This window comes from Syzygium oleosum, unplaced genomic scaffold, assembly GCF_021117445.2.
Source record: "Syzygium oleosum isolate NSW1041296 unplaced genomic scaffold, Sole_v2.1 Sole_v2.32, whole genome shotgun sequence".
In the NCBI taxonomy this organism is placed as follows: domain Eukaryota; kingdom Viridiplantae; phylum Streptophyta; class Magnoliopsida; order Myrtales; family Myrtaceae; genus Syzygium; species Syzygium oleosum.
This window is the reverse complement of record NW_026607516.1, coordinates 1,585,544-1,610,348: the sequence shown is the minus strand read 5'-3', so window position 1 is coordinate 1,610,348 and position 24,805 is coordinate 1,585,544. Positions and strand designations below refer to the sequence as shown.

The 24,805-nt window shown below is 37.9% G+C and overlaps 2 protein-coding genes across 3 annotated transcripts; one reads left to right on the top strand and one right to left on the bottom strand.

Annotated features, from left to right (window-relative positions):
- Positions 1-1,342: 1,342 nt before the first annotated feature.
- Positions 1,343-6,359, top strand: LOC115685434 (flap endonuclease GEN-like 1). 2 transcript variants are annotated; one of them, XM_030610512.2, is made up of 8 exons: positions 1,343-1,762; positions 2,202-2,378; positions 2,540-2,710; positions 3,291-3,472; positions 4,116-4,362; positions 4,486-4,621; positions 4,857-5,332; positions 5,872-6,359. In XM_030610512.2, the coding sequence occupies exons 1-8, from the start codon at positions 1,562-1,564 to the stop codon at positions 6,130-6,132; spliced, it is 1,851 nt and encodes a 616-aa protein (XP_030466372.2). In that variant the 5' UTR covers positions 1,343-1,561; the 3' UTR covers positions 6,133-6,359. The 2 variants fall into 2 exon arrangements, with proteins under 2 accessions (XP_030466372.2, XP_056160613.1); XM_056304638.1 differs by having other exon boundaries at positions 4,857-5,336; positions 5,875-6,050.
- Positions 6,360-15,678: 9,319 nt separating this feature from the next.
- Positions 15,679-16,341, bottom strand: LOC130135382 (zinc finger protein 11-like). The gene has a single exon (XM_056304378.1). The coding sequence runs from the start codon at positions 16,339-16,341 to the stop codon at positions 15,679-15,681; it is 663 nt and encodes a 220-aa protein (XP_056160353.1).
- Positions 16,342-24,805: the final 8,464 nt, after the last annotated feature.

Here is a 24,805-nt window from a genome sequence, read left to right as displayed (position 1 = left end):
TTATGTAGAGCAGTTTTTGGCTTACTCGCTTTCTTTTTATTTTGCTTATAAACGATCCTAAGGTTTTTGTATGAGCTCCTTAGCATCGGCGATTGCAAGCTTGAATCGGTTGGTGTGTACTACTTATCGTCGATGATAGTACACACGACACCGTCCTAAAACTAGAGCCACCGGCCCCAACAGTGACGACTAGATATGTCGTCGCCCAGTAATTGAGAAAGTCAACATGAATCTATAGATTATCGTCCAAGTGACTAGTACACTTGATTAATTAGCTCACCTAAGTTTTGAACAGGCCAGAAAAAAACTCTAAAACGGATCCAATATATCGCGAACAAGATGATCTCAACGTCACAAATCATATGAGACTTACATCATCATCAACAATTGAGATTCAATCGGGTCACGATGGGCCTAATCCATGTAAGAATTCCACCCTCGGGACAAGTCGCCGAGGATGTCCACGTGGACACGTACTATTAGCTAATTACACGTGCAATTAACAAATGTGTGCGCGCCGAGCGAGTCAAAATGAAGGATCCGATGTTGCGTATGGATCGCAAAGTGCTGCACAATTGTCGGCTGGCTCGCGCATGTGGTTCTTTATGGTTCTTGTTGTTTATTGCATTGCAGTGCTGGCAAATGCATCATGTACTAGGGATTGATACGGCCCATGACTTTCGGTGGATGGATTATGGACGGATATATATATACATACATATATATTCTCTATTTGGTCCGCCTCACTATAAAAGGAAAATAAATTTGCCCATAAAATAACAAAATTTTTTTTTATCACGAGATGGATTTATTCATTGAAACTTGAAAAGGTTATTTAGTGAATAGTTCCACAGAATTATTCAAATGCCTTGTACTTGCGTTTGCTATGTTGTCCACGACATCTGAGCTAATATTACTCAGATGGTTGGTGTATTGTCGTTAATATTACTCATGCCAAATTAGCCGTGCATATCGAATCAATCAATGTACAAAAAGCAATCGCACATAGAAATAAAAAGACGTGATTATCTTAAACGACTGATCCGAGTGGTTAAGCGCTTGATTCGGATGCGGCGGATTCCATGTTCGAAACGCCGTGTCTCCCGATCAGGAGTGACCGAGGGGATGGCATATCATCACGTGGACGGACGGGCGAGACTCGCGTGAATTCCTAGAGATTAACCGAGTTGAAATTTTAACATATTTGAATATTTGTACTTTAAATTTATCAAACGAAAACTTCATATTCATCTAAATTATTTTCTAATATTCCGGAAAAGGAAAGGGAACGAGGAAGACGGAGCAGTTTTTGGGCCTCCCAAAGGCCCAGGCCTTATTGCTCAACCCTTTACTTCCATTTGGGCGACGATTCTCTCACCGGCGACGGCACGAAAAACGTCCGACCACCGGCCGTCTCTGCCACCCTCGCGCTCGCTCGGTCTCTCTCCGCCTCCGCTTCTCGCTTCCTTCGACCTGCTGCGATGCGAGTTCACCACCGCAGGAGGCCTCTCGTCTCGCCGCCCACCTCGTCAAGATCGAAACTTTAGCCCGACCCGGAGCGATGGGCGTGGGGGGTCACTTCTGGGACTTGCTCAAACCTTATGCCCGACACGAAGGTTTCGGTTATCTGAGGGACAAGCGCGTCGCGGTGGACCTGTCGTTCTGGATCGTCCAGCACGAGACGGCCATCAAGAAGAGGTCTTTCGCTCGCAACCCGCATCTTAGGCTCACCTTCTTCCGCACGATCAATCTCTTTTCCAAGGTGTGTGTTGTTGTTGCGGCATTTTGGGCAACTCTGTTCTTGAGGGCAAAAGTGTGTCTGCCCGCGTGTACTTTTTGTGGAAAAAAAAAAAGACCTTTTGAGTTCGACTAGAATGACGAATTTTGTCGGGTCGAGCTTCATCTGCCGTCTTTTGTTTGCTGTGGTCTGTTTGGTTGCTCGGAAGACGAGGAAATGAAATTAGAATGGAAGTTGTGGTTCATGCGGAAATTAGGGGTTCATTGTGATTTAAGTGCAACTTTTTATGGCTTATTTGCTTCGAGGATACGATTGTTTCTTGCATTTTACGGTTACGAGCACTGATCACAATTGCTGACATGTGCATTTGCTTCAGACTGAGTTCTTTTTTTCCCTAAAAAATAAGTTGAGTTCGCATTAGCTTCGTTATGGCATTAGTTTGACAAGCTTTAGATTTGTGTAGTTTGGAGCTTTTCCTGTTTTTGTGGTCGATGGCACTCCTTCTCCGCTGAAATCTCAGGCGAGGATCAGGAGGTTCTTCCAAGCTTCTGGGCTTGATTTGTCGAGTTTGCCGGTGCCTGAGGATGGTGTTTTGGTTGAGAGAAACCAGGCGTTTAGGAAATGTGTAAAAGAGTGTGTGGTGAGTTTCACTCTTGAGTACTTGACCTATTACCTCACTGAATTAGTTGCCAAACAGCATTCCTACTGAGTTTGGTGCACTACAAGCCTAAGATTACGCATGATACTGGATATTATTTGACGAGCCTTGGAATTGTTTATCTGTCTGTGTCGTGTCTATAGGAACTTCTGGAACTGCTTGGTATGCCTGTGCTAGAAGCAAAAGGTGAGGCTGAGGCACTGTGTGCTCAGTTAAACTATGAGGGCCACGTAGATGCTTGTATTACGGCTGATAGCGATGCATTTCTGTTTGGGGCAAATTGTGTGATTAAATGCATCCATCCTAATTCCAGAGTAAGTTCTGCACATTCTCTGTCATTAAGCTTACTTATCCCTTCACACAATGTTCTTACTGGAGAAATTTGTGCCTTGTCATGTTTACCCGCCTAGTTGCGGATTCTTCTATAGGTTTGTCTATGATCTCTCTTATCCATCAAAAACCCGAAACATGGTTTGTATACTCTATCTTTAGGCTGGTTTTTTTATATATTGGATTGAAGATACATTTAGCTTCGGCAGATAGTTCAAGCTTCCCATGTTGATCAGTTAATGCAGAAGCCTGGAGGGTACATCGTAATTTTCGTCAGACAATAAGAATAGCTTTACATTGAGATGCAAGTTAGATATGTGAACTTCTAGGACGTTGATGTAGAGAACATGGGTTAAAGTTTGGGGTGATGTCAGGAAACTTGAATGAGATTTGAAAGTTTATTAATGTCTCCAAACAGGGAGAAGTCAGAAAGAGAAGGCCTAATGTGCAAGAATAAATATTTTAAGTTGCTTATTACTCTTGGTTAACAGTCATTGCCATCTTTAAGGTGCTGATGTTGGCTTAGTTGTTTTGAGGCAAATATAAATGTCTTCTTGCATGCAGGAACCCTTTGAATGCTATCATATCTCAGATATTGAAGATGGTCTGGGGTTAAAGAGGAATCGTTTAATAGCCATCGCTCTACTTGTTGGCAATGATCATGATTTACAGGGGGTACAGGGAATTGGAGTCGATAAAGCTCTTCGCTTTGTCAAAACTTTTAGTGAAGAAGAGATACTAAACAGGTTTATCCTAGAGGCTTGTTCATCTTCATACTATTGTTCTTGAATGTTGTTTGGATGATAATTCACCTTGAAATAATATGTTCGTAAGATGTAGTATTATGATGACCCCGCCCCTCTGCACCCTATGGACCTATCTTCGTGATCAAACAAACCTATTGTAACAGAAACGAAAATTTGTCAAAGTGGCTGTTGTGCCTGGCATATTTTGTGTGACTTCATGTCCACGTCAATGATGTCAGACCAACCATGAATGGATTAGAAGAAATATAAAAAGACTGAGATACCCGCATAGGAAAAGGATGGAAAAGTTTACCTGAAAAAGTTGATAGATAAAATAGTGAGAAATAGAGCAGCCTCCTTATCAAGCATGAGTTTCTTCTTCCTTGATTGCATTGTCTAGGGTTGTTTGGTGGTTCTCTCTCTAATTTGAGAAATGAGGGAGCGGGGGATTTGAAGTAGATTGTTTTTCTTGGCCATATATCCACTAAATTGTTGAAAACTGGCATATTATTAAGGTGTGGAAAATGTGATTAACTGTATCTTCGTAGATTGACTTAAGATGATCTTATAATGCAATCAAAGGCAAACAGAGGTGTGGAATAGATTCAATAGATTCACTGACTGAAGGTGATTGTCCTTGCAGTTTAAAGGAAATTGGAAATGGTGAAAAGCTGCTATGTGAACGGGACGTTGGGTCTTCTGATGATCCTCTACATGGTTCAAATAGCATCTCACCAAAGCTGAGACAATCTCACTGCTCTTTCTGTGGGCATCCAGGGAGCAAAAGAGATCACTTCCAGTTCTCTTGTTCTAATTGTATCACCGGTGATGGGGCAGGTTGCCTGAAAAAGCCTGATAGATTTAAATGCGACTGCTCCTCTTGTGATATGGTAATATACATACTATATCCTCCCTGAGTTCAATAGTTTTGAGTTGTATCCTAAATGAAGTTCACTGTGCACTTCATGGAATGCTTTGCTGCTCTTCTGACAGGAAGCAAATGCATTTTGTAGGACAGGAAAAGGAAGGAACAGGAGAAGCACGAAAGTTGGCAAATGAAAGTTTGTGAAAGGATTGCGTTGGAGCCAAATTTCCCAAACAACGAGATAATCAAAATGTATTTGTCCAACAATAATGGATACTTTGATGGTAGGTTTGCCAGTGCTATCTTTTGGACTTAATTGTGTTTTGGATCAAGCTTATATTTTGGACTGAATTGTGTTTAGATAAGTAATCAGCTTTGATAACCTATTTTTCGTGGGATAGATGAGTTCAGATATTGATGTTACCTGTTTAAGGTGTTATGGCTTTTACATTTTTATTTTTAGATACAATTCGGATTGTACTTCTCTTCTATCCTCGAGTTTTTTGAGCTTTTTGACAGGGAGCGGTGGACCACGCACATCATGGGAAAGGCCACAATCTGAAATGCTGGTTGATTTCTTAGCTTTCCATCAACGCTGGGAACCATCCTACATACGCCAGAAATTGCTTCCAATGATGTCCACTATATATCTAAGAGACATGGCCACAAATACAGCAGATGAGTTGCTCTGCAATCAGTATGAGTTTGACTGTGTCCATCGCGTGAAGACGCGATATGGATATCGGTTTCTTGTGGTCAAGTGGAAGAAAGCTACTCATGCATCTGGAGGCACCGTGCATGAAATCTCTGATGACCCGGCTAGTTCTCAGCAACATGAGGTCATTGATGTTGATGAACGGGATGATATTTTGGAGGAGTCTGAGGTCCCCCAAATTCAGGTTGTTGATGGAACTTGGTTTTTGTTGACGGACGAGGACATAGAACTTGTTAGAGCTGCTTTTCCTGAAGAAGTTGATAGATTTTTTAAAGAAAAGGTAAGTTATCGATTCGTTAAGTCTGTCTATTCTTCATCTTAGCCAGAGTTAGGTATTTTGCGTTATGGAATTTTTACTGTTGAGGATAAGCGATGAGGGATTGAAAAAATGGCTCGTACGGTCTACAATTTCGAATAAAGGATTAGCGGACATATGAGAGTTTGACCACCAATTATCTGAACTGATCGATGCAGAGTAAGACATACTTAATTCATAATAGAAGCGTTTACAGGATGCCCTCTAATACAGAAGCATTACCAGATCGATGATTCCATTTATTGGTCTATGACGCAAATATGCTCATTTAGTCTCGTACAAATTTGTATTTCCGCCTGTTGCATAGGTCATTTAGATTGTTCAGTGGCTCATGACCCAGTGAGTTAGCACTTGGTTTGTTAATTTTCTTGGTCTGAGCCTCATCAATGTTTGTTTTTCTGATAATGGATTATCGACATACTGTCGCGTACTTTATATGTGTGAATGATGATTGGCCATTGAATGGTGGAGTTTCTCATTTGTCTTTTCCATGTGCCAAGCAGGAGCTAAAAGGATCGAAAAGAGGAAACAGTGTAAGCTCGACACCTGAAGGGGAAGAATCAGAACTAACAAAGTCAAAAGGCGTCCAGCTAAGTATAACCGAGTTCTATCGGTCCGCCAAGGTACCGTACCAGGCGAAACCTGCTGATGACATAGTCGACGACTCCAAGAGTTTTAGGGATGGCTCATCAAAGAAAAAGAGTAAGGGCTCGAGCTCTAACTTTTCCAAATCTGCAAGACGTCGCCTTCTGTTTGATTCATGAGTTTGTACAGTCTTGCCAGCGTTTTTGACTCGCAAGAATGCGGATCCTAGTTCGATACCATCTTGTAAATAAGTTAGAGGTTTTTCTTTTTTCCTGGTCGGAGTAAATAATTGGAGGTTTACTCGTTGCTTCTTCAAATTTTGAAGATGAATGTCTGTATATGTCATCTTCCCCTCTTTCTCGCTTTCATTTTCCTTTCAATGTTTAACTAAAGCTCCTTTGCATCAGAGCCAGTTTCTGGTCTCAGGAATTTAGCATTCATCGAAAGAGGAGAGTTTATTTCCCATCTAGTACGGCCTTTTCTGAATTTAAGGAAACTTAGGGCGCGCATGGAATCCATTCTGGAGCAAAATTTCTGCTCCAGAATGCATTCCGGAACATAAATGCGTTTGTTAAAAAATTTCCGGAATGCATTCCGGAGGAATTTTTGCATTCTGGAGCAAAAACGCGTTTGGTAAAAATACATTCTTTTTTTGGTTCCAGAATGAGTTTTTGCTTCCAGAATGTGTTTTGGGCCAAAAAAAAGAAGTTAGTTTTTGTAGCTTCTTGATTCCGGAATGCATTCTCCCTATTTTCTCACAAATTTTTTTTTTCAGAAAATGCATAAAAATTGAACAATTCTAGAAAAATTCTAGAAAAATTCATAAAAATTTCCAGAAAATAAAAAAAAGTCAGATTTCGGGAAAATATGAAATTTGGTGAATTTTTTTTAAAAAAATAAAAAAAATCAAAAATTTCAAAACTTCACAGAATAGCTTAAAACACATGTGGCCACCCACTTTGAGTGAAATTTAAATTTTTTGAGGTGTCCAAAGAAAATCAAAAATTTCAAAATTTCACAAAATGGCTTAAAATACCTGTGGCGACCTACTTTGAGTGAAATTTTAATTTTTTTAGGTGCCCAAAAAAAGAAAAATAATAATAAAATAAAAATTTTCAAAACTTCACAAAATGGCTTAAAATACCTGTGGCCACCCACTTTGAGTGAAATTTAATTTTTTTGAGGTGCCCAAAAAGTTAAAAAATAAATAAAAAATTTCAAAACTTCACAGAATGGCTTAGAATATCTGTAGCCACCCACTTTGAGTAAAATTTAAATTTTTTGAGGTGCCCAAAAAAATAAAAAAATTCAAAACTTCACAAAATGGCTTAGAATACCTGTGGCCACCCACTTTGAGTGAAATTTAAATTTTTTTAGGTGCCAAAAAAAATTAAAAAAAAATCAAAAATTTCAAAACTTTACAGAATGGCTTATAATACATGTGGCCACCCACTTTGAGTAAAATTTAAATTTTTTTAGGTGCAAAAAAAATCAACAAATCAAAATAGATTGAAACAGATTTCTCCTCGAAATCAATTTCTGAGAATTTCAAATCAATTTCCGCAAGAATTTGATTTACTGAGACAGAATTCTACTATTCGCACTCCTACCGAATGGATTTTGGTATTCTGGATCTTCTTAAGGGGTTTGACCCGGCCCAACAAGGCCCATGCTAGTAAGGGTGAGCAACCGGACTGATTTAACTTGAGAATTGGACCAAATCGGCCTTCGAACCAATTAAGGAGGTCCGATCCTAGATCGAACTAGTCTTATGCGTCTTATTAGAAAAGATTAGTCAAATGAAATTGAGAAGAATGGAACCCACACAACCTCCAGCTTGAAGTAGGCACACAAGATCACTCATCTAACATGACTTTACTAGGAATGGGCCAAAAAAATAATATATGTGTATGTGACTTTACAAAATAAACCTGGTTCTTGGGTAGAATTGAACCGGGAACTAGCTGGTTTGTTTTTGGTTTCAAGTTTTAAAATCGAGATTTACTGTCACACCCTGAAACCAATAAGAAATTGTGAAATGACATGTTCGTCTTTTCACTTGAAGGACGCAATCTCAAACAAAGATTAACAATATACTAATTGTTGGTTGTTTGTTTGTAAAACAAACAAAATAGTGCATTTTCCTTTGTCCCACATAGGAAAGTTTTGAGAAAGTGGGCCACTTTATAACTGTGAATATCTTCTTATTCTTTAGAGTGAAGACAATGGGGTGTGTGCTAGTCCACACAATACCCGCGTGCGGGTGCGCGATTTTGGCGCGATTATTAGGGTTTAATTAGCACTAATCCCTTTATATTTTTTTATCTTATTTCGTAAGGTTATCTTATTAATTTTTTATTATTTGAAAGGTTGTTTTTTGTTTATTAAGTAATTTTCGAAATTATGAAAATTCGGAATTATATATTTATTTATTTATTTATTTTATTCCGAATTTTACATGTGTCTTTCCAAGACAACTTTTGAAGATTATACTTGTTTGGTTTTCAATCTTTTCCGAAGGGTTGCATCTATTCAGTTTGCAACTTCTTCCGAAGGAATATCTTTGTTAGCTTTGCAACCTTTCGTGAAGAGTTGCCAATGTTCTTTAAGACCGATTTCTATATATGTCAATTTTTTGGCAAGAAAAAAAAGAGAGATCAATTTCTTCAAGTCTTCTTTCGAAAACTACAGCCATCATTTTCTTTTGTTTCCTAGAGAGACCCTGGAGAAATACTAGAATTGCTATCTAGTATTCTCATTTTGAGACTTTGTTGTATCCTGGAGGATTTTTGCCGGTGACCATTAGCAACAATTGTGGGGCAAATAAATCCTTAAGGAAAGTGATATCACGCCTCAAAGTCCGACTTGATTGCTCTTTGATTCGAAGCCATTCAAATTTACAACAATCTTAAGGATTTATTTCTGTTCAACAATGGAGTCGGAGACAATCAAAATCATGAACCAAGACATGGTCAAACTGGATCGGTTCGATGGGAACAACTATGCTCGCTGGAGGGACAAGATGATGTTCCTACTCACTGCCCTGAAGATATCCTATATTCTGGATCCAAAATTGGCGCCTATTGAAGATCCGAGCCTACTGTTGAGGGAGAACAACCAAGTGCGGAAGCCGTTGAAAGGGTTAACAAGGATAAGAGGAAACGTGAGGAGGACAATTGCCGTGTCGTGGACACATTCCGAATACACTCGTCCGATAGATTGTATGACTTATTCACTGAGATGAAGTCGGCCAGAGAAATTTGGAACGCACTGGAATTCAAGTACAAAGCGGAGGAGCAAGGTACCAACAAGTATTTAATCGCAAAGTATTTTGATTTCAAGTTTATTGATACTAAGCCCTTGTTGGAACAAGTCCACGAATTACAAGTGCTCGTCAACAAAATTCGTGCCCTCAAAATTGAAATTCCAGAAACCTTTCAAGTTGGAGCAATTATTGCAAAATTGCCTTCAACTTGGAAAGACTACGGAAAAAGGCTGATGCATAAGTCGGAGGACTTCACCTTGGAGCAAATACAGAAACATCTTCGTATTGAGGAAGAGTCACGTACACGTGATAATTCTGTTTTGTATAATTCCAAGGTAAATGCTGTGGAAAGAAAAAGAAAATTCGGTCAGAACTTTAAAGTAAAGAACGGGCATACATTTAAGAAGACACACAAGAAGAAGAAGGGTTGTTGTTTTGTTTGTGGCAAACAGGGACACTATGCCAAGGACTGCATTCATCGCAAGAGCATATCAAAGGACAAGAACATTCCAACGGTGAAGGCAGATGCAAATTTGGTTGAAGAAAACTATGTGGCCATGATTTCAACCAAGTTTTCAAATATGAACATTGCTGAAATCAATGGTTCGATGGCTATGATTTCTGAGATCAATTCTGCCACTGTCCAATCCGGTTGGTGGTTAGATTCTGGAGCGACAGGTTCATGTGTGCAAGGACAAATATTTGTTCAAGCAATTTGAAGAGACTGTCGACACAAATGCTCAAGAGGTCCTGATGGCGAATAATGCTCTTGCAAAGGTTGCTGGCAAAGGCACCGTGGAACTTGACCTTACTTCTGGAAAGAAGATTACTCTTCTTAATGTTTTTTATGTACCCGAAATTAGGAAGAACCTAGTTTCAATTGATTTACTTTGTAAGAGGGGTTTTCGAATTTTGTTTGAATCCGACAAGGTTATCCTGTCGAAGAATGGGATGTTTGTGGGGAAGGGCTATGCCAATGACGGCATGTATCAACTAAGTATCAATAATATTTTCCTATCTTCTGCTTATACTATTGAGTCTGCTTCTTTATGGCATAGTAGATTAGCACATATAAATTTTCGCTATTTAACAAATATGAAAAAGTTAGACTTGATTAATTTTAATGGCGAATTAGACAAATGTGAAATATGTGCTAAGTCTAAACTCATAAAGAAACCATTCCCTGGTGTTAATAGAAATTCAAATTTGTTGGATTTGGTGCATAGTGATATATGCGAATTCAATGGCATGTTAACTCGTGGTGGTAAAAGGTATTTCATTACCTTTGTGGATGATTGCAGTAGATATCTTTATGTTTATCTCATGAGGTCGAAGGATGAAGCATTCACCATGTTCAAGAAATATAAAGCTGAAGTAGAAAATCAATTGGAAAGGAAAATCAAAGTTCTACGTTCAGACAGAGGTGGAGAATATTTCTTAAATGAATTTTCTTCATTTTGTGAAGAACATGGTATTATTCATCAAGTTTCCGCACCATACACTCCACAACAAAATGGTATGGCTGAAAGGAAAAATTGATCTATCGGAGAAATGGTTAATTGTATGCTTTCGAATTTAAAGCTACCAATTAATATTTGGGGAGAAGCATTGCTTACTGCATGTTATATTCATAATAGAATACCATCTAAGAGAAATAACGTGAGCCCTTATGAATTATGGAAAGGTAGAAAACCAAACATGTCATATCTTAAAGTGTGGGGGTGTTTGGCATACTACCGAGTACCGGACCCTAAAAGAACTAAACTTGGTCCTAGAGCTATCAAAAGCGTCTTTATTGGATATGCTGAAAACAGTAAAGCTTATAGGCTTCTTGACTTAGAATCCAATGTCATTGTAGAATCAAGAGATGTTGAATTCTTTGAGAACAAATGTTCTACAGATTCTGAAATTATTGAAAATAATTCAAGACCTATAGAAACTCATGTAGATTCTCAAGAGAAAGGAACAAATGATTCTAGAGACATGACTGAATTGAGGAGAAGCTCTAGAGCAAGAAAATCTAAGGATTTAGGTCCAGATTATATTACTCACGTTTTCCTTGTTGAAGGAGATAGAGAAAATAACGTGGTAAATAAATACCCCATAGTATTAAATTTAGAAGACGATCCTAAATGTTTTAGTGATGCTATGTCTTCTAGAGATGCTTCTTTTTGGAAAGAAGCTGTAAATGATGAAATGGACTCAATTATGTCCAACAATACTTGGGTGTTAGTTGATTTACCGAAAGGATCCAAGCCTATTGGATGTAAATGGGTCTTTAGGAGGAAATACAATTCTGATGGCTCTATCCAAGCTTTTAAGGCTAGATTGGTGGCTAAGGGGTATAGACAAAAGGAAGGAATAGATTATTTTGATACGTATGCTCCTGTTGCACGTATAACTTCTATTCGAATTCTTTTTGCTATAGCTTCCATTTATGATCTTTGTGTTCATCAAATGGATGTCAAGACTGCTTTCTTGAATGGAGACTTAAATGAGGAAATTTACATGGAACAACCAGAGGGTTTCGTTCTTCCTGGAAATGAAAGGAAAGTATGTAAATTGACTAAGTCTCTTTACGGACTTAAGCAAGCTCCTAAGCAGTGGCATGAAAAATTTGATTCAGTCATATTATCTAATGGTTTCATTCACAATAGTGCTGATAAGTGTATATACTCTAAATTCACTAAAGACTATGGTGTCTTAGTGTGCTTATATGTTGATGATATGCTTATCTTTGGAACAAATATGACTGGAATTATTGAGACTAAGAAGTATCTAACTTCCATGTTTAAAATGAAAGACTTGGGTGAAGTAGATACTATCTTAGGTATTAAAGTTAAAAAACATAGTGGGGGTTATTCTTTGAGCCAATGCGATTACATTGAAAAAATGTTAAATAAATTTCAACATCTTGGTTTCAAGGACATAAGTACTCCATTTGATTCTAGTATTAAATTAAATTATAATACTGGTAGGGCTGTAGCACAACTTGAATATGCGAGTGCTATAGGGTCTTTAATGTATGCGATGCATTGTACTAGACCTGATGTTGCTTATTCTGTGTGCAAGTTGAGTAGGTACACTAGTAATCCAAATATGGAACATTGGAAAGCTATTACTAGAATTTTTGGTTATCTTAAGAGAACTAAAAATTTAGGCTTGTTCTATAATAATTATCCAGCTGTATTAGAAGGATACACCGATGCTAGTTGGATTACAAGTGTGGGTGATAAATATTCCACTTCAGGATGGGTTTTCACTCTAGGTGGAGGTGCTGTTTCTTGGGCGAGCAAGAAACAGACATGTATAACTCACTCAACTATGGAGTCAGAATTTGTTGCTTTAGCGGCAATTGGGAAAGAGGCTGAGTGGATTAGGAATTTGTTGTTGGATATCAAATTATGGCCTAGTCCTATGCCTCCTATTTCTATCCATTGTGATAGTCATGCTACTTTGGCAAGAGCTTATAGTAGTACCTATAATGGGAAGTCTAGACATATTAGCCTAAGGCATTATTTTGTGAGACAATTGATTAAAGATGGTACCATAACAATTGTCTACGTGAGGTCAAGTAATAATTTGGCTGATCCTTTGACAAAGGCATTACCAAGAGATATGGTAAAAATGACCTCACAAGAAATGGGGCTGAAACCCTTTAATTAAAATCACCAGTAATGGTAACCCAACCTTTTTCTAGAACATCACTAGTTAGAAGGTTTAATGGGTAAGAACAAGTTACTGAATGTGATTGTTTGATACTGACGCTAGCCCTAATATGAGAAGTTAGTATCGTCTGTTACGTTTTAGAGGATGAATTGAATTCTTAATGAAGTATAGTACAAACTTGTAATGTGTTAATAGTAACAGAAACACATGGTAGATACTTCACCTATATGAGCTTAGGAGTGGTGCCGCTTCTTACGAAAGTTAGGGTTGCTTTCTAGAGAGCTCATGAAACAAGATCAAGCACAAGGCCATAATAGTGCTGAGTAATATAGAACTTCTCGCTAAAATAAGAGGTTAGTATATGTGCGGTATGTCCGATTCTATTATTTAAAAGTACAAGTTTAAAGCCGAGCTACTTGTCACTTTGATAGAGTCTTGAGGTACTTGTACTAAGTAAAGGTTTAACTCGAAAGAGACCTTTATGTATGTATATTAATCTCATGGAAATTATGGCTGTATTTTTTTTTAATCTTAGTTGGTATTTTGTTTTACAAACAAAGTGGGGGATCGTTGGTTGTTTGTTTGTAAAACAAACAAAATAGTGCATTTTCCTTTGTCCCACATAGGAAAGTTTTGAGAAAGTGGGCCACTTTATAACTGTGAATATCTTCTTATTCTTTAGAGTGAAGACAATGGGGTGTGTGCTAGTCCACACAATACCCGCGTGCGGGTGCGCGATTTTGGCGCGATTTTGGCGCGATTATTAGGCGCACTTAGCACTTTGCACGCTTGCGCGGCCGCGGTTTAATTAGCACTAATCCCTTTATATTTTTTTATCTTATTTCGTAAGGTTATCTTATTAATTTTTTATTATTTGAAAGGTTGTTTTTTGTTTATTAAGTAATTTTCGAAATTATGAAAATTCGGAATTATATATTTATTTATTTATTTATTTTATTCCGAATTTTACATGTGTCTTTCCAAGACAACTTTTGAAGATTATACTTGTTTGGTTTTCAATCTTTTCCGAAGGGTTGCATCTATTCAGTTTGCAACTTCTTCCGAAGGAATATCTTTGTTAGCTTTGCAACCTTTCGTGAAGAGTTGCCAATGTTCTTTAAGACCGATTTCTATATATGTCAATTTTTTGGCAAGAAAAAAAAGAGAGATCAATTTCTTCAAGTCTTCTTTCGAAAACTACAGCCATCATTTTCTTTTGTTTCCTAGAGAGACCCTAGAGAAATACTAGAATTGCTATCTAAGATTCTCATTTTGAGACTTTGTTGTATCCCTGAGGATTTTTGCCGGTGACCATTAGCAACAATTGTGGGGCAAATAAATCCTTAAGGAAAGTGATATCACGCCTCAAAGTCCGACTTGATCGCTTTTTGATTCGAAGCCATTCAAATTTACAACACTAATAACATCGTAGTTTATGTAATTCATCAAAAAGAATATGTACATTTCTAAATAACATTAGAGTTCCTTTTTCACCCCCGTTTTGGGATAAAGCATGTGGATAATATGAGGATTGCTCTCTTCTATTTTATCTGTAAAAGATAGGAGGATGGATTTTGGAAAGCAAACCCTAAGTTTGCCATACTCATAAAATCTTCTCAAGACAGAAAGCAGGATATGCCTATGAAGTACGGACATTAGCTATGGCTTTTGAATTATCTTATGTTTCTATTTGCGTATGTTATTGAAGACGGAGAACACAACAGTTTCAAAATTATGTTTTGTTTCTATTTGGAGAAAAGTGTAAAAAAAGTCCTAAACCTTTTGCATTGGTGTTAATTTAGTCCTAAACCTTTTTTTGGTGCCAATTCAGTCCTAAACCTTTTGTATTTGTGCCAATTTAGTCCTAAACCTTTTTTTGGTGCCAATTCAGTCTTAAACATTTTGCATGGATACTAAATTCAGTCCTAAACCTTTTGCATTGGTGCCAATTCAGTCCTAAACCTTTTGCATTGATGCTAATTCAGTCCTAAACCTTTTGTATTTGTGCCAATTCAGTCCTTCCGGCTAATAGCTATTCACGTGTCGAAGAACTGAATTGGCACAAAAAAAAAAGTTTAGGACTAAATTGGCATCAATACAAAAGGTTTATGACTGAATTGGCACAAATGAAAAAGGTTTAGGACTAAATTGACACAAATGTAAAAGGTTTAGGACTGAATTGGCACCAAAAAAAGGTTTAGGACTAAATTGGCATAAATGCATAAGGTTTATGACTTTTTTGACACTTTTCCCTTTCTATTTGAGTATGTTATTGAAGACGGAGAACACTACAGTTTCAAATTTGTCTAGCTTAGCCTTATTAGAGATTCAGAAATCCAAAGTTGATTATTTCTTTATATAAGCACTCGAAGCTTTCTATGAATAACTTGCTCTCTCTTTTATTACTTGCGGTCTGCACAGATATATCCGCTACGTGCAAAATGAGATGATGGATTGAATCTGTCAAAGAGCATATGACACACTGTACTCCAAACTTTGAGACAGTATAGCATTCAACCTTTGTCGATATTTTGATTCAAACTTTGTATTTCATTGATGTACACTTATAGTTATATGACACACCTCGTCACGCTCTACTAAAACCGAATTATCATCACACTCATCACATGAAAAATGTAATAATACGTGTAAAACCATAACAGAGCAAAGCCAAACGTTGCCACATAAATCTTTGTAAAAGAGACTTTTTATCTCTCACGCTTCTCCAATCTTCTATATTCATCAAACAGCAATGAATAAGGAAGTCGAACTCCATCCGTGTGGATTCTTTCTATCGTTGAGATACCGCTGGTCCATGTCCTAGTCGAAGCTCCAAATCAAGCCCGTCCATGGCGGAGTCCTCGGAGTTGTTGCTAGTGTCATCGACCTTAGGTGACTTAGAACCTCCAGTTTCATCTTTTCTGGTGTAACTTTGGGAAGGAGATGGGAGATTGTTGGTGTTAGGTGGATAAGGTGAGATTGAGAGGAGAGTGGAAGGTGACGATGAAGCGTTGAAGATGCCATTAGCGCTAGGTAATTGGTAAAGAAAGCACAGCCCTCCATTGGCGACGAATTCGCTGGCTGGGATCACGATCGGTGGAGTGGCAGAAGACGGGCATGACTGAGACTGGTGGAGCTTGGCACGGTCCCTGCGGTGCACGTTCATGTGTCCTCCGAGCGCCTGCGCGGAACGGAACTCTCTCCTGCAGAAAGTGCAAGTGTAAGACCTCGGCGGCCAAGTCGCGCCCATCATGTTCCCAGTGTCCTCCGCAAAAGCCTTAACCTCCCACGAGTCATCCTCTTCTTGGGTTTGATTAGCGTTCCACATCCACGAGGGGTTCTTTGAGTTTGAGCAAGGGTTAGTTGCTTGATTTTGGTGTTGGGTCTCTTGAGATTGAGCCAATTTGTGAGACTGGGACGTCAAGGAGAGAAGGTCATCAAGACCTTTTGCCATAGTCGCAGGTTCTTGAATTTATGAGGAAGTGAAGTGAAGGAGAAGAGGGTTAAATACTAAATGGTGGACGGACAAAAGAACGAGATTTAGCGGAGACAAAGTGAAACCCTAACCCTTGATGTACACAAGGTTTTTGTCGGAACATTTGATTTTTAGCATGGGCTGGCAATTAAAATAACATGTCCAACTCAACTAGTCGTCTCTTACTTTGGCCTCAACGCCCTTCCAATCACTTGTTCAATGATCTCATTTGTGTCATAGCTAATTAAAAATTATTGGAAAATTACTAGATGTGAAAGGGATTTAGTGACTTAGCAAGTAGTCAATTAATATAATTAATCGTATAGGAAAGAGCTAAGTTGTTGTTCAAGAACTAAACCTCGTTTCTTCTATGTTGCATGTTAGGCTCAATCTTTGTCTCTAGTTTATTTACCCGATAATATAATTTCATGAAGTTTGTGCCCGAGCAAGAATCCGATTCCACGTCGATTTGGAGCCCCGACTCAACCAATCTAGAGTCTTGACAAACCAGGAACAAGATCTTACTTAATCTTTTCATTAACTTGTGCAGGAAGATCACATCACTTCCTTTGATATAATTTCATGATTCATCGAGTTCACCTCATGCACGCGGGGTCTTGCTCGAAATTCGATTGCAAAGGTTTTGGCTTGGCAATTTGGTTTTGTTCCTAGCAAGAAACCCAACTTTGGTAATTGCACAATCGAAAAGATATCGCTTTGTATCTTTCCTTAGACAAAGAGAGCGATGATTTCACCGCATGCGTGCTGTAAATCGCAGGTCAATTCTAATTCTAGTAATCGGGCCAATCACTGTCCTCGTTACTCACCATCCACTGGCTAAGTACATCGATCTTTACTTGCCTAGGATCCTCTGCATACTTTTTTATTACTTGATCAGCATCCTGCCCACCACAACCTTCTTACCGTATCGTTCATTCTAAAGGCAATTTCTTGGAATTTACTTTGACTAGAGAATATTACGGCAATCATTTGGCTCGTCCCACATTATTAATAATTCTGCCAGCCCAAACTCAATCCCATTCTACTTTGATAGGGACAAAAACACTGCAAGGTGATTGATGGTAATCTTCTTATGACTTGTCTTCTTGCTCCTCTATTATAACAGGGATATTTAATCATGACACTTGCTAACCTATCCTTGAAAATATTTATAAAAAAAAAACTAAACTCGACAGTATTTACAATTAGTGTGTTATATTATTCTACTTTACATAGTCATGCTCAGAAACTTGAGAACTTATGATTTCCTACATTTAATAATCACTAACAAGTGTAATTATTAGTCTATCTCACGTTACAATACTTTATCACTTGGCTCTTGCTTTTCTTGTCACATTAATTACTAGGAAAAACTACACAAGTTGCGGTTTCTTGGACGAAAGTCTCTACGGCTGTAAAAAGGCAAGAGCATCGCTCGATCATGCAAAGCAAGATATTCCAGGGTTCATTAGTTTATGGATTAGTACGCACGTGAAAAAGAGTTCAATCAAGAAAAGTTCAAGAAGCCATCTGTTGTGGAGACATAGCATTTTTCGCCTACGAAATCACCGAAAAAACCCTAAGTTCTGTTCTTCTTTTTCTTCTTTGTTTGCCCTTCATTTCACTTCCTGACAATGTTTACAGTTAACACCGTCTTTTGGGGCCCCCTACCACCTGGATTTATGACAACGTAGATGAGCTCCCAAGTCAAACTGTCCAATAGACAAAGTGAATGATACAAAGAAACAAATGTTTTATTTTTCTTCAAGTCATTGACTTGAACTATCTGGCTAGCGGGAGTCAAATTAAGACAGAAGATGTTCGATTTATTACTTAGTGACTAACGACGTATTTAGCTAAGATTAATATTGCAATGTGACATTCAACGCCAGTTTATTGATCTTATCACTGGAAGGATATTCTTGATTCGTAGGTTGGCGTCAAAAGACCAGCTTTCACGAGGGATTATATTAAAATGCTGGGCCAAGACAAAAGACCATGAAGAAAAAGTTAAAACAAGGGTAATTAATGAGGAGATTTTGAATTTTAATAGTATTTGGGAAGCTCCATCGAAACTCTCCTTGATGTTAATACTAAGAAAGAGCTAGGGATTGTGTTTATCTACATCAAGCAAGTGGCGTATACCACACAAGTAAACAAAGGATAAGAAAAACCAATCGTTCTCGACGAGTTCTTAACTTAGCAAAAATGGCACATCAAGGAACTGAAAGTTTGCGTGTTGAAAAGGTAGCTCTAAGCACTTGTCGATTAAGATGCAATAAATTAAGTTTTAGGAATGAACAAAAGATGATCTTTTCATGTACTTGTTTTGCTTACTTATGATGCATCAAATTTGTCATTCTTTCCATCTTTTAGTAAACTTGAAAAAGAATATGTACCATGTATATGGTAGCTCTTGCCGGGCGCTTGCTCCAATGGCAACCGTCGTTAATTCAACCGGCCCTATTCGATTGAAACATTGATCTATTGCAACCATCAAAACCGGCATTTAGTTAACCCTAGTTTGTTGCGACGCGATTTAAACATATAGCTTAACTCAGCTTGTTCGTTTCGGTTGTATAGAAAACCCTAAGTGTCCATTGCTTGTGACACGGTCTTCTTCAACAGTTCAGAAGGTTTCCAGCACGTGATTCCAAGGCCATCCACGCCTCTCATTCTGCTTCTCGATATTTAATTGGCTTACCACGTCTGTCCGCAAGCAAAACATTGATTAAGAAAGCTGGCGCAAGTGGTGGCCTCTGCACGTGATTTGGTGACATAATTCATGGCGGTTCCTCCGCTTTAAGCATGATTATCGTGGGACCGAAGTTGATTTCTTAAATGGAACTAAAGAGAAATCACTGTGTTGGAAATGCTGAAGGACGAAGAGTTTGATGTTTAGATTGTTTTATGTGGCTGTTTAGTCATTTTTAAGTCACCCTCTTGAACAGACAACAATCTCAATCCCTAATCCTTAAGTTCACATTTTCATATATAGGAAAGGTGAGGAGGAGTTTCGGCTGCCTTAAACTTTAGTCACGGTGTTTTTTTTTTTTAATTTTATGATCTATCATAGAGGCGATTCTACTATCATGTTTCCAAAAAATAGATTTTTCTTTTCATATCGGTAGAATTCTAAAAGAGTTAAAAAAAGTAAGTATCAAAAGAATGTTAGTGAAAGTTGGTAACTCGTACTAGTTTTGCGTTACCAACTCAAAAAAAGAAGTTGATATACTAAGAAAGAAATTAAATGCCAGTTAGAAAATGAAACGAGAGTGGTAACCCAACACCAGTTGGTAGTTTAATTTGAGAAAAGTTAGCAAATTACTTTAGTTTATATGGTAACTTCATATAAAAGTTAGTAAATTCGAAAACTTAGTGAGTTTGTACAAAAATTGATAGCTTGTAAACTATAAAGAGTTGATTATTTCTTTGAAATTTGGTAAATTACCACCAATTTATCTTGAACAAAAAGTTGCCAATCATTTTTTTTCACCAAGACCCTTTTGACATTACCGATACCTATTGAAACTTACGGGCACGAAAAGACAAATTATACTCTTTTGCACTTAACAATAGAATTCTACCTATTAGATAGCTTGAATTGTATTAGTCTCGATAGTTTCATGACTTCCATGTCTGCTTCCTGAAAAGTTTTGAGTAGACACGGAGATGACCCATAAATGACTTTTAAGGGGTCGAAGAACTAATTGCAGAAGCTGTATTATGAGGGAACTATGGCATGATAATGGAAAAGGATACATTTCCGATGGTAAAATCAGATCTCTCGCGCGTAATCTCGAAAGTTATCGGTTCCGATACATAGACTAAATGAACCATTTCTGTTTGAATTGCATCAAGTAATTGAAGCAAAGTTTTGAGTAGACACGGAGATGACCCATAAATGACTTTTAAGGGGTCGAAGAACTAATTGCAGAAGCTGTATTATGAGGGAACTATGGCATGATAATGGAAAAGGATACATTTCCGATGGTAAAATCAGATCTCTCGCGCGTAATCTCGAAAGTTATCGGTTCCGATACATAGACTAAATGAACCATTTCTGTTTGAATTGCATCAAGTAATTGAAGCAAAGTTTTGAGTAGACACGGAGATGACCCATAAGTGACTTTTAAGGGGTCGAAGAACTAATTGCAGAAGCTGTATTATGAGGGAACTATGGCATGATAATGGAAAAGGATACATTTCCAATGGTAAAATCAGATCTCTCGCGCGTAATCTCGAAAGTTATCGGTTCCGATACATAGACCAAATGAACCATTTCTGTTTGAATTGCATCAAGTAATTAAAGCAAAGTCACACCTGTGGCTTGCAGAGCTTCGAGCTTAGTAATCATCCTTCATGTCAACTGCTTCTTGCTGGAAATATTGGAATGTTTCCAGCTCTAGTTCATTTGTATATATATCATTCTATTCGATTGCTCGAGCTGTGCTGGGCTGTTGATGCATGAATTCGTCCACCACGTTTTCGAGATTGCTTCTTGAACCAATTTCCGAAGATCGATTTTACTATAGCAGATTGAAACCCAGATCTGTTTGAAGCATATTCATGTTGAAATGCAGGGATCGAAAGTGCATAAAAAAGGGATTATCATCAATAATCTAATAGAAATCTAGGAAAAGAAAACAAATGGACCCTCCATTGCAAAGATTAAAAGGGGTCCAGCAGTTTAACCCAAGATCAAAGGTCCATTAATCATGTGCATCATATCTGAACCCAAAAGCCTAGACCACACCCAGATTGATTAGGCTTATTAATTAAGTAGCGGCTAGCTAGTTCTCTCTCTTTTTTTAATATTTATATTCAAATTATTATTATTTACTTTATGATTTTTAGCTCTTTGTCCGATGCTTCTCATGTGAAGTATTCTAATTATAATTAATTTAGGGTTTTGGACCCATTTGATGATAAAACAAAGTGGATGCTATGTTGCACATGGGAAGGTGGACGGAATAAACCCTAGCAATTAAAGCCCAGGCACATGCAAACGCATTGATAATTGGGACTCGTGATCACCACGTGGTGGACTTTTTTAGCTGAGTTCTATGTAGCATATGCCAATCTTCAAGGGTGTCTTGTACAATGTTTTGTCGATGAGATTGATGCATAGGCGCTACCTCTCTTTTGTTCACATCCGGTTATGAATTACAATCTCACGTGTATCTTTTCAATCTGGAGTATATGTAATTCTTTGGTTCTAACAACGGAAATTAAGTAACGAAGGATAATTGCGAAAAACATCTTGAAGTTTACACTTATATATCAAGAACCATCCTCACTTTTGAAAACCTTCGACTTGCATCTCCTCCAAATTGAAAAAATACATTTACCTTCCAAACCTTAGACGCATAAGTTCCCCCTTCCTCTCTCTTCCTCCACCATGGTCGCCATGGGAGACGATGCCCCGACCTTGATTTGGACCAGATTTGAGGCGGCGACTGTCGCCAGCCTTGAGTCCGAGGTCGGCAACAATTGGGGACAGCATGGGGCTGGTCAGAAAGGCGGCGGTTGGCCAATTACGAGTAGGAGAGAGAGAAGTGTGTTAGAGTTTGTGGGTTTCTTTAGGGAAGGACAATTAAGAAAGGAAAATAACAATGTGTAAATAAGTGAGGTTGTGAGGATACAAGGCAATACGAAAGTGGAAAATTCATAATTTAAACCGTAGATTTCGAAAGTGAGGATGATAATTGATATGAGACTGAAAACTTCATAATGCGTTTTGTTTTTATTTAAAAAAAAAAAAAAACAGGTCAAGGTCATCACCTTCTCTGTAAGCATGTCACTAAAAACTGACAGCACTGAACACATGTAATACACACATATATATTTTGTTTCCCCCTAGATTTCTGTATTGGTGGAGTGGCAGTTTCAGAGAAGTGAATTTAATCTGCTTTCTTTGCACTGAAATAGAGGCGTATTGATTTCCGAAGAGATGATTTGAAACCCTGAGAAAGATCATCCATTTTCATTCCCACTTAAGTGCAGAACGTTTTTAGCTGATCAGTTGAAAGCTTATATGACTCCGAAAGCTGCTTACTAGTTGAACCAAAAAGCTGCATTCACTTTATTTTGATGCTCCAATGAAATTAACCTGTGAAAACATCACTTTGAGACCAAATTAAGAATGATATTTTAGATCATGTCACGCTTTCAGGGATTCTAATGAACCCCAACTGCAGCTGCACATTCCCACTAGTCCTCCTCCTTTGTACTTTCTAGGGTTTTCTACTGTGTCCCCTAATTAACACGGTCGAGATCAATTTCCATTCTCTTCTTCTGAACATAGACACAAGAATTGTGTTGCTTCTTTAATTCAATAAAGTACTAGCTTGGTATTCACAATGGCCAGTCCTTCTCGAAGTTCATGAGCAACACCCTTCATTGAATGTGGATACATGTTACACATGAAGAGACATTCATTTATTACTCTTCTCTAAGCATTTTCTACAAGGCATGCTATGCTTGTCAATTGAATATCTCATATATAACAATAAATTAAGAACTTGCTGAAAGAGAGGGGAACAAAAACTTGAGTTAATTAAGGATAAAAAGATGGAGTATTCTAAAGAGAAAACTAAGCTTTAGAATATGTAGCATGATCCAAGTAGGTCACTAGTTTTTTTTATTTCTGATATGTACAGAATGCTAATTATCCAATGATTAGACGTATGGATTAGCAATTTTTTTAGCAATTCAACTATAATAAGTCAAAGAAAAAAAACTATAATACGTCTTTTCATACTCGATATATAAAGGACAGTTATTATCTCAAAACAAAGCGAATATATTATTAATGTCTCTAAATAAAATAATAGCTAGTTTAGTAAATTAAACAGCCTTCTTGACACTCGACACTCCCCATGCGTACTTCTCTAAAAGTAAAAAGGTAGGTTAAAATAATCAAGTGTTTTGTTTAATTAAGTAATTAGTGAAGTTAATTTCATTCTCCTCATGAACTAATTAATTAATTAGTGAAGTTAGAGATCTTACAACAACGTCAAAGCAGAGGAATGCAACTACTCTCTCTCTCTCTCTCTCTCTCTCTCTCTCTCTCTCTCTCTCTCTCTCTCTCGTTGGTGGTGAGATATACTAGGTGAAGAAACAATGTCGATCTATTAATCAAAGCTTAATAAGGACAATCTCTGATTAGTTCGCTAATATCTTTTTGATTGGATTTAAGTGAAGATTCAAGGGAAATTAATACTTTAGAAGCCTCCGTTCCAAAGACGTGTTACAATCACGGGACAACGTCGACTTTGAATCCTATGGTCGAGAACATTGAAAAAGGGCAAGAACAATTTCATTTCGTCGAAGATAGACAAAGGGCATGTGGTTAGACTACCTTGGAAGCAATCCATAATTTGAAACTTCACAAGCAGTCCACATCAAGGGTCAAGGGTCCAAAACAAGAGGGTCATACATTGGATCAAAATCAAGCACTTGGTAGACGAGAGAAAGGAGACAAAAAGTAAATGTAAGAGCAGCCCATTTCATATCGAGCAAAATGATCCTTCGCATGAGTCCGGAGCTAATTAAATGGACTACATCACCATTGTAGATAGCTTCAATTTCTGGCGAATTTTATCGTTCCTAACAGCCATCCATCAGCGTATAATCGTAGATATCGGATATAGTTTTACGTACATAAAATGAAACTTAAAAATCTGGACCAAACCCAATTTACATAAACCAAATTATCGATGTGCGTTAGAAGAACATGTTTTGATAAATATTTTTCTTTTCGTCATTGTTTTGTAACTAAAACAGGTTATTATCAGTAAATTTTTCTTATTTTTCACAAAACAAGAAAACTATTCATTCTGATGAGGATCCAAAGAATTATCAACTGAAAAGGCACAATCATATGTATTCAACACGATCCATGCAAGACAGAATCATTTAAAGGGAAGGTCTCCAAGAACATAATAAATTCTCTCTCTCTCTACATGATATGTAGAGAGAGAGAGAGAGAGAGGGGTCAGCTTTTTGGGAAACCCTAATCTATGATTCGATATACCGTGTGGGAGTGTTGGAGAATGTGACTGGTTATTCAGAGAGACGCACGCACGCAACGATCAGAAAAAGCAGCTTCGCATTCAGGTCTCTCTCTTATTACACTTGTGGGGCATTGGTTTGACGTATTGACAGGGACGTTGTTTGTGGGTTGGTAATTGGGTGGATCTTTGCAAGGACAGATCTGGTCAACACCCCCATCCATCCTCCCTCCCCGAAGTCAAGGCCACACCCACATTTCATCACTCTTTTCTCTGTAAACCTTTCACCCTCTCTGACTCTGCACCTGCAGGTGTTAACTCTCATGGATTTTCTTCAGGTAATGATCTCTCTCGCTCTCTCAGTCTCAGCCTCATGACCAGAGAGAGCGAGAGAGAGAGAGAGAGAGAGAGAGAGAGAGAGTCTGAAC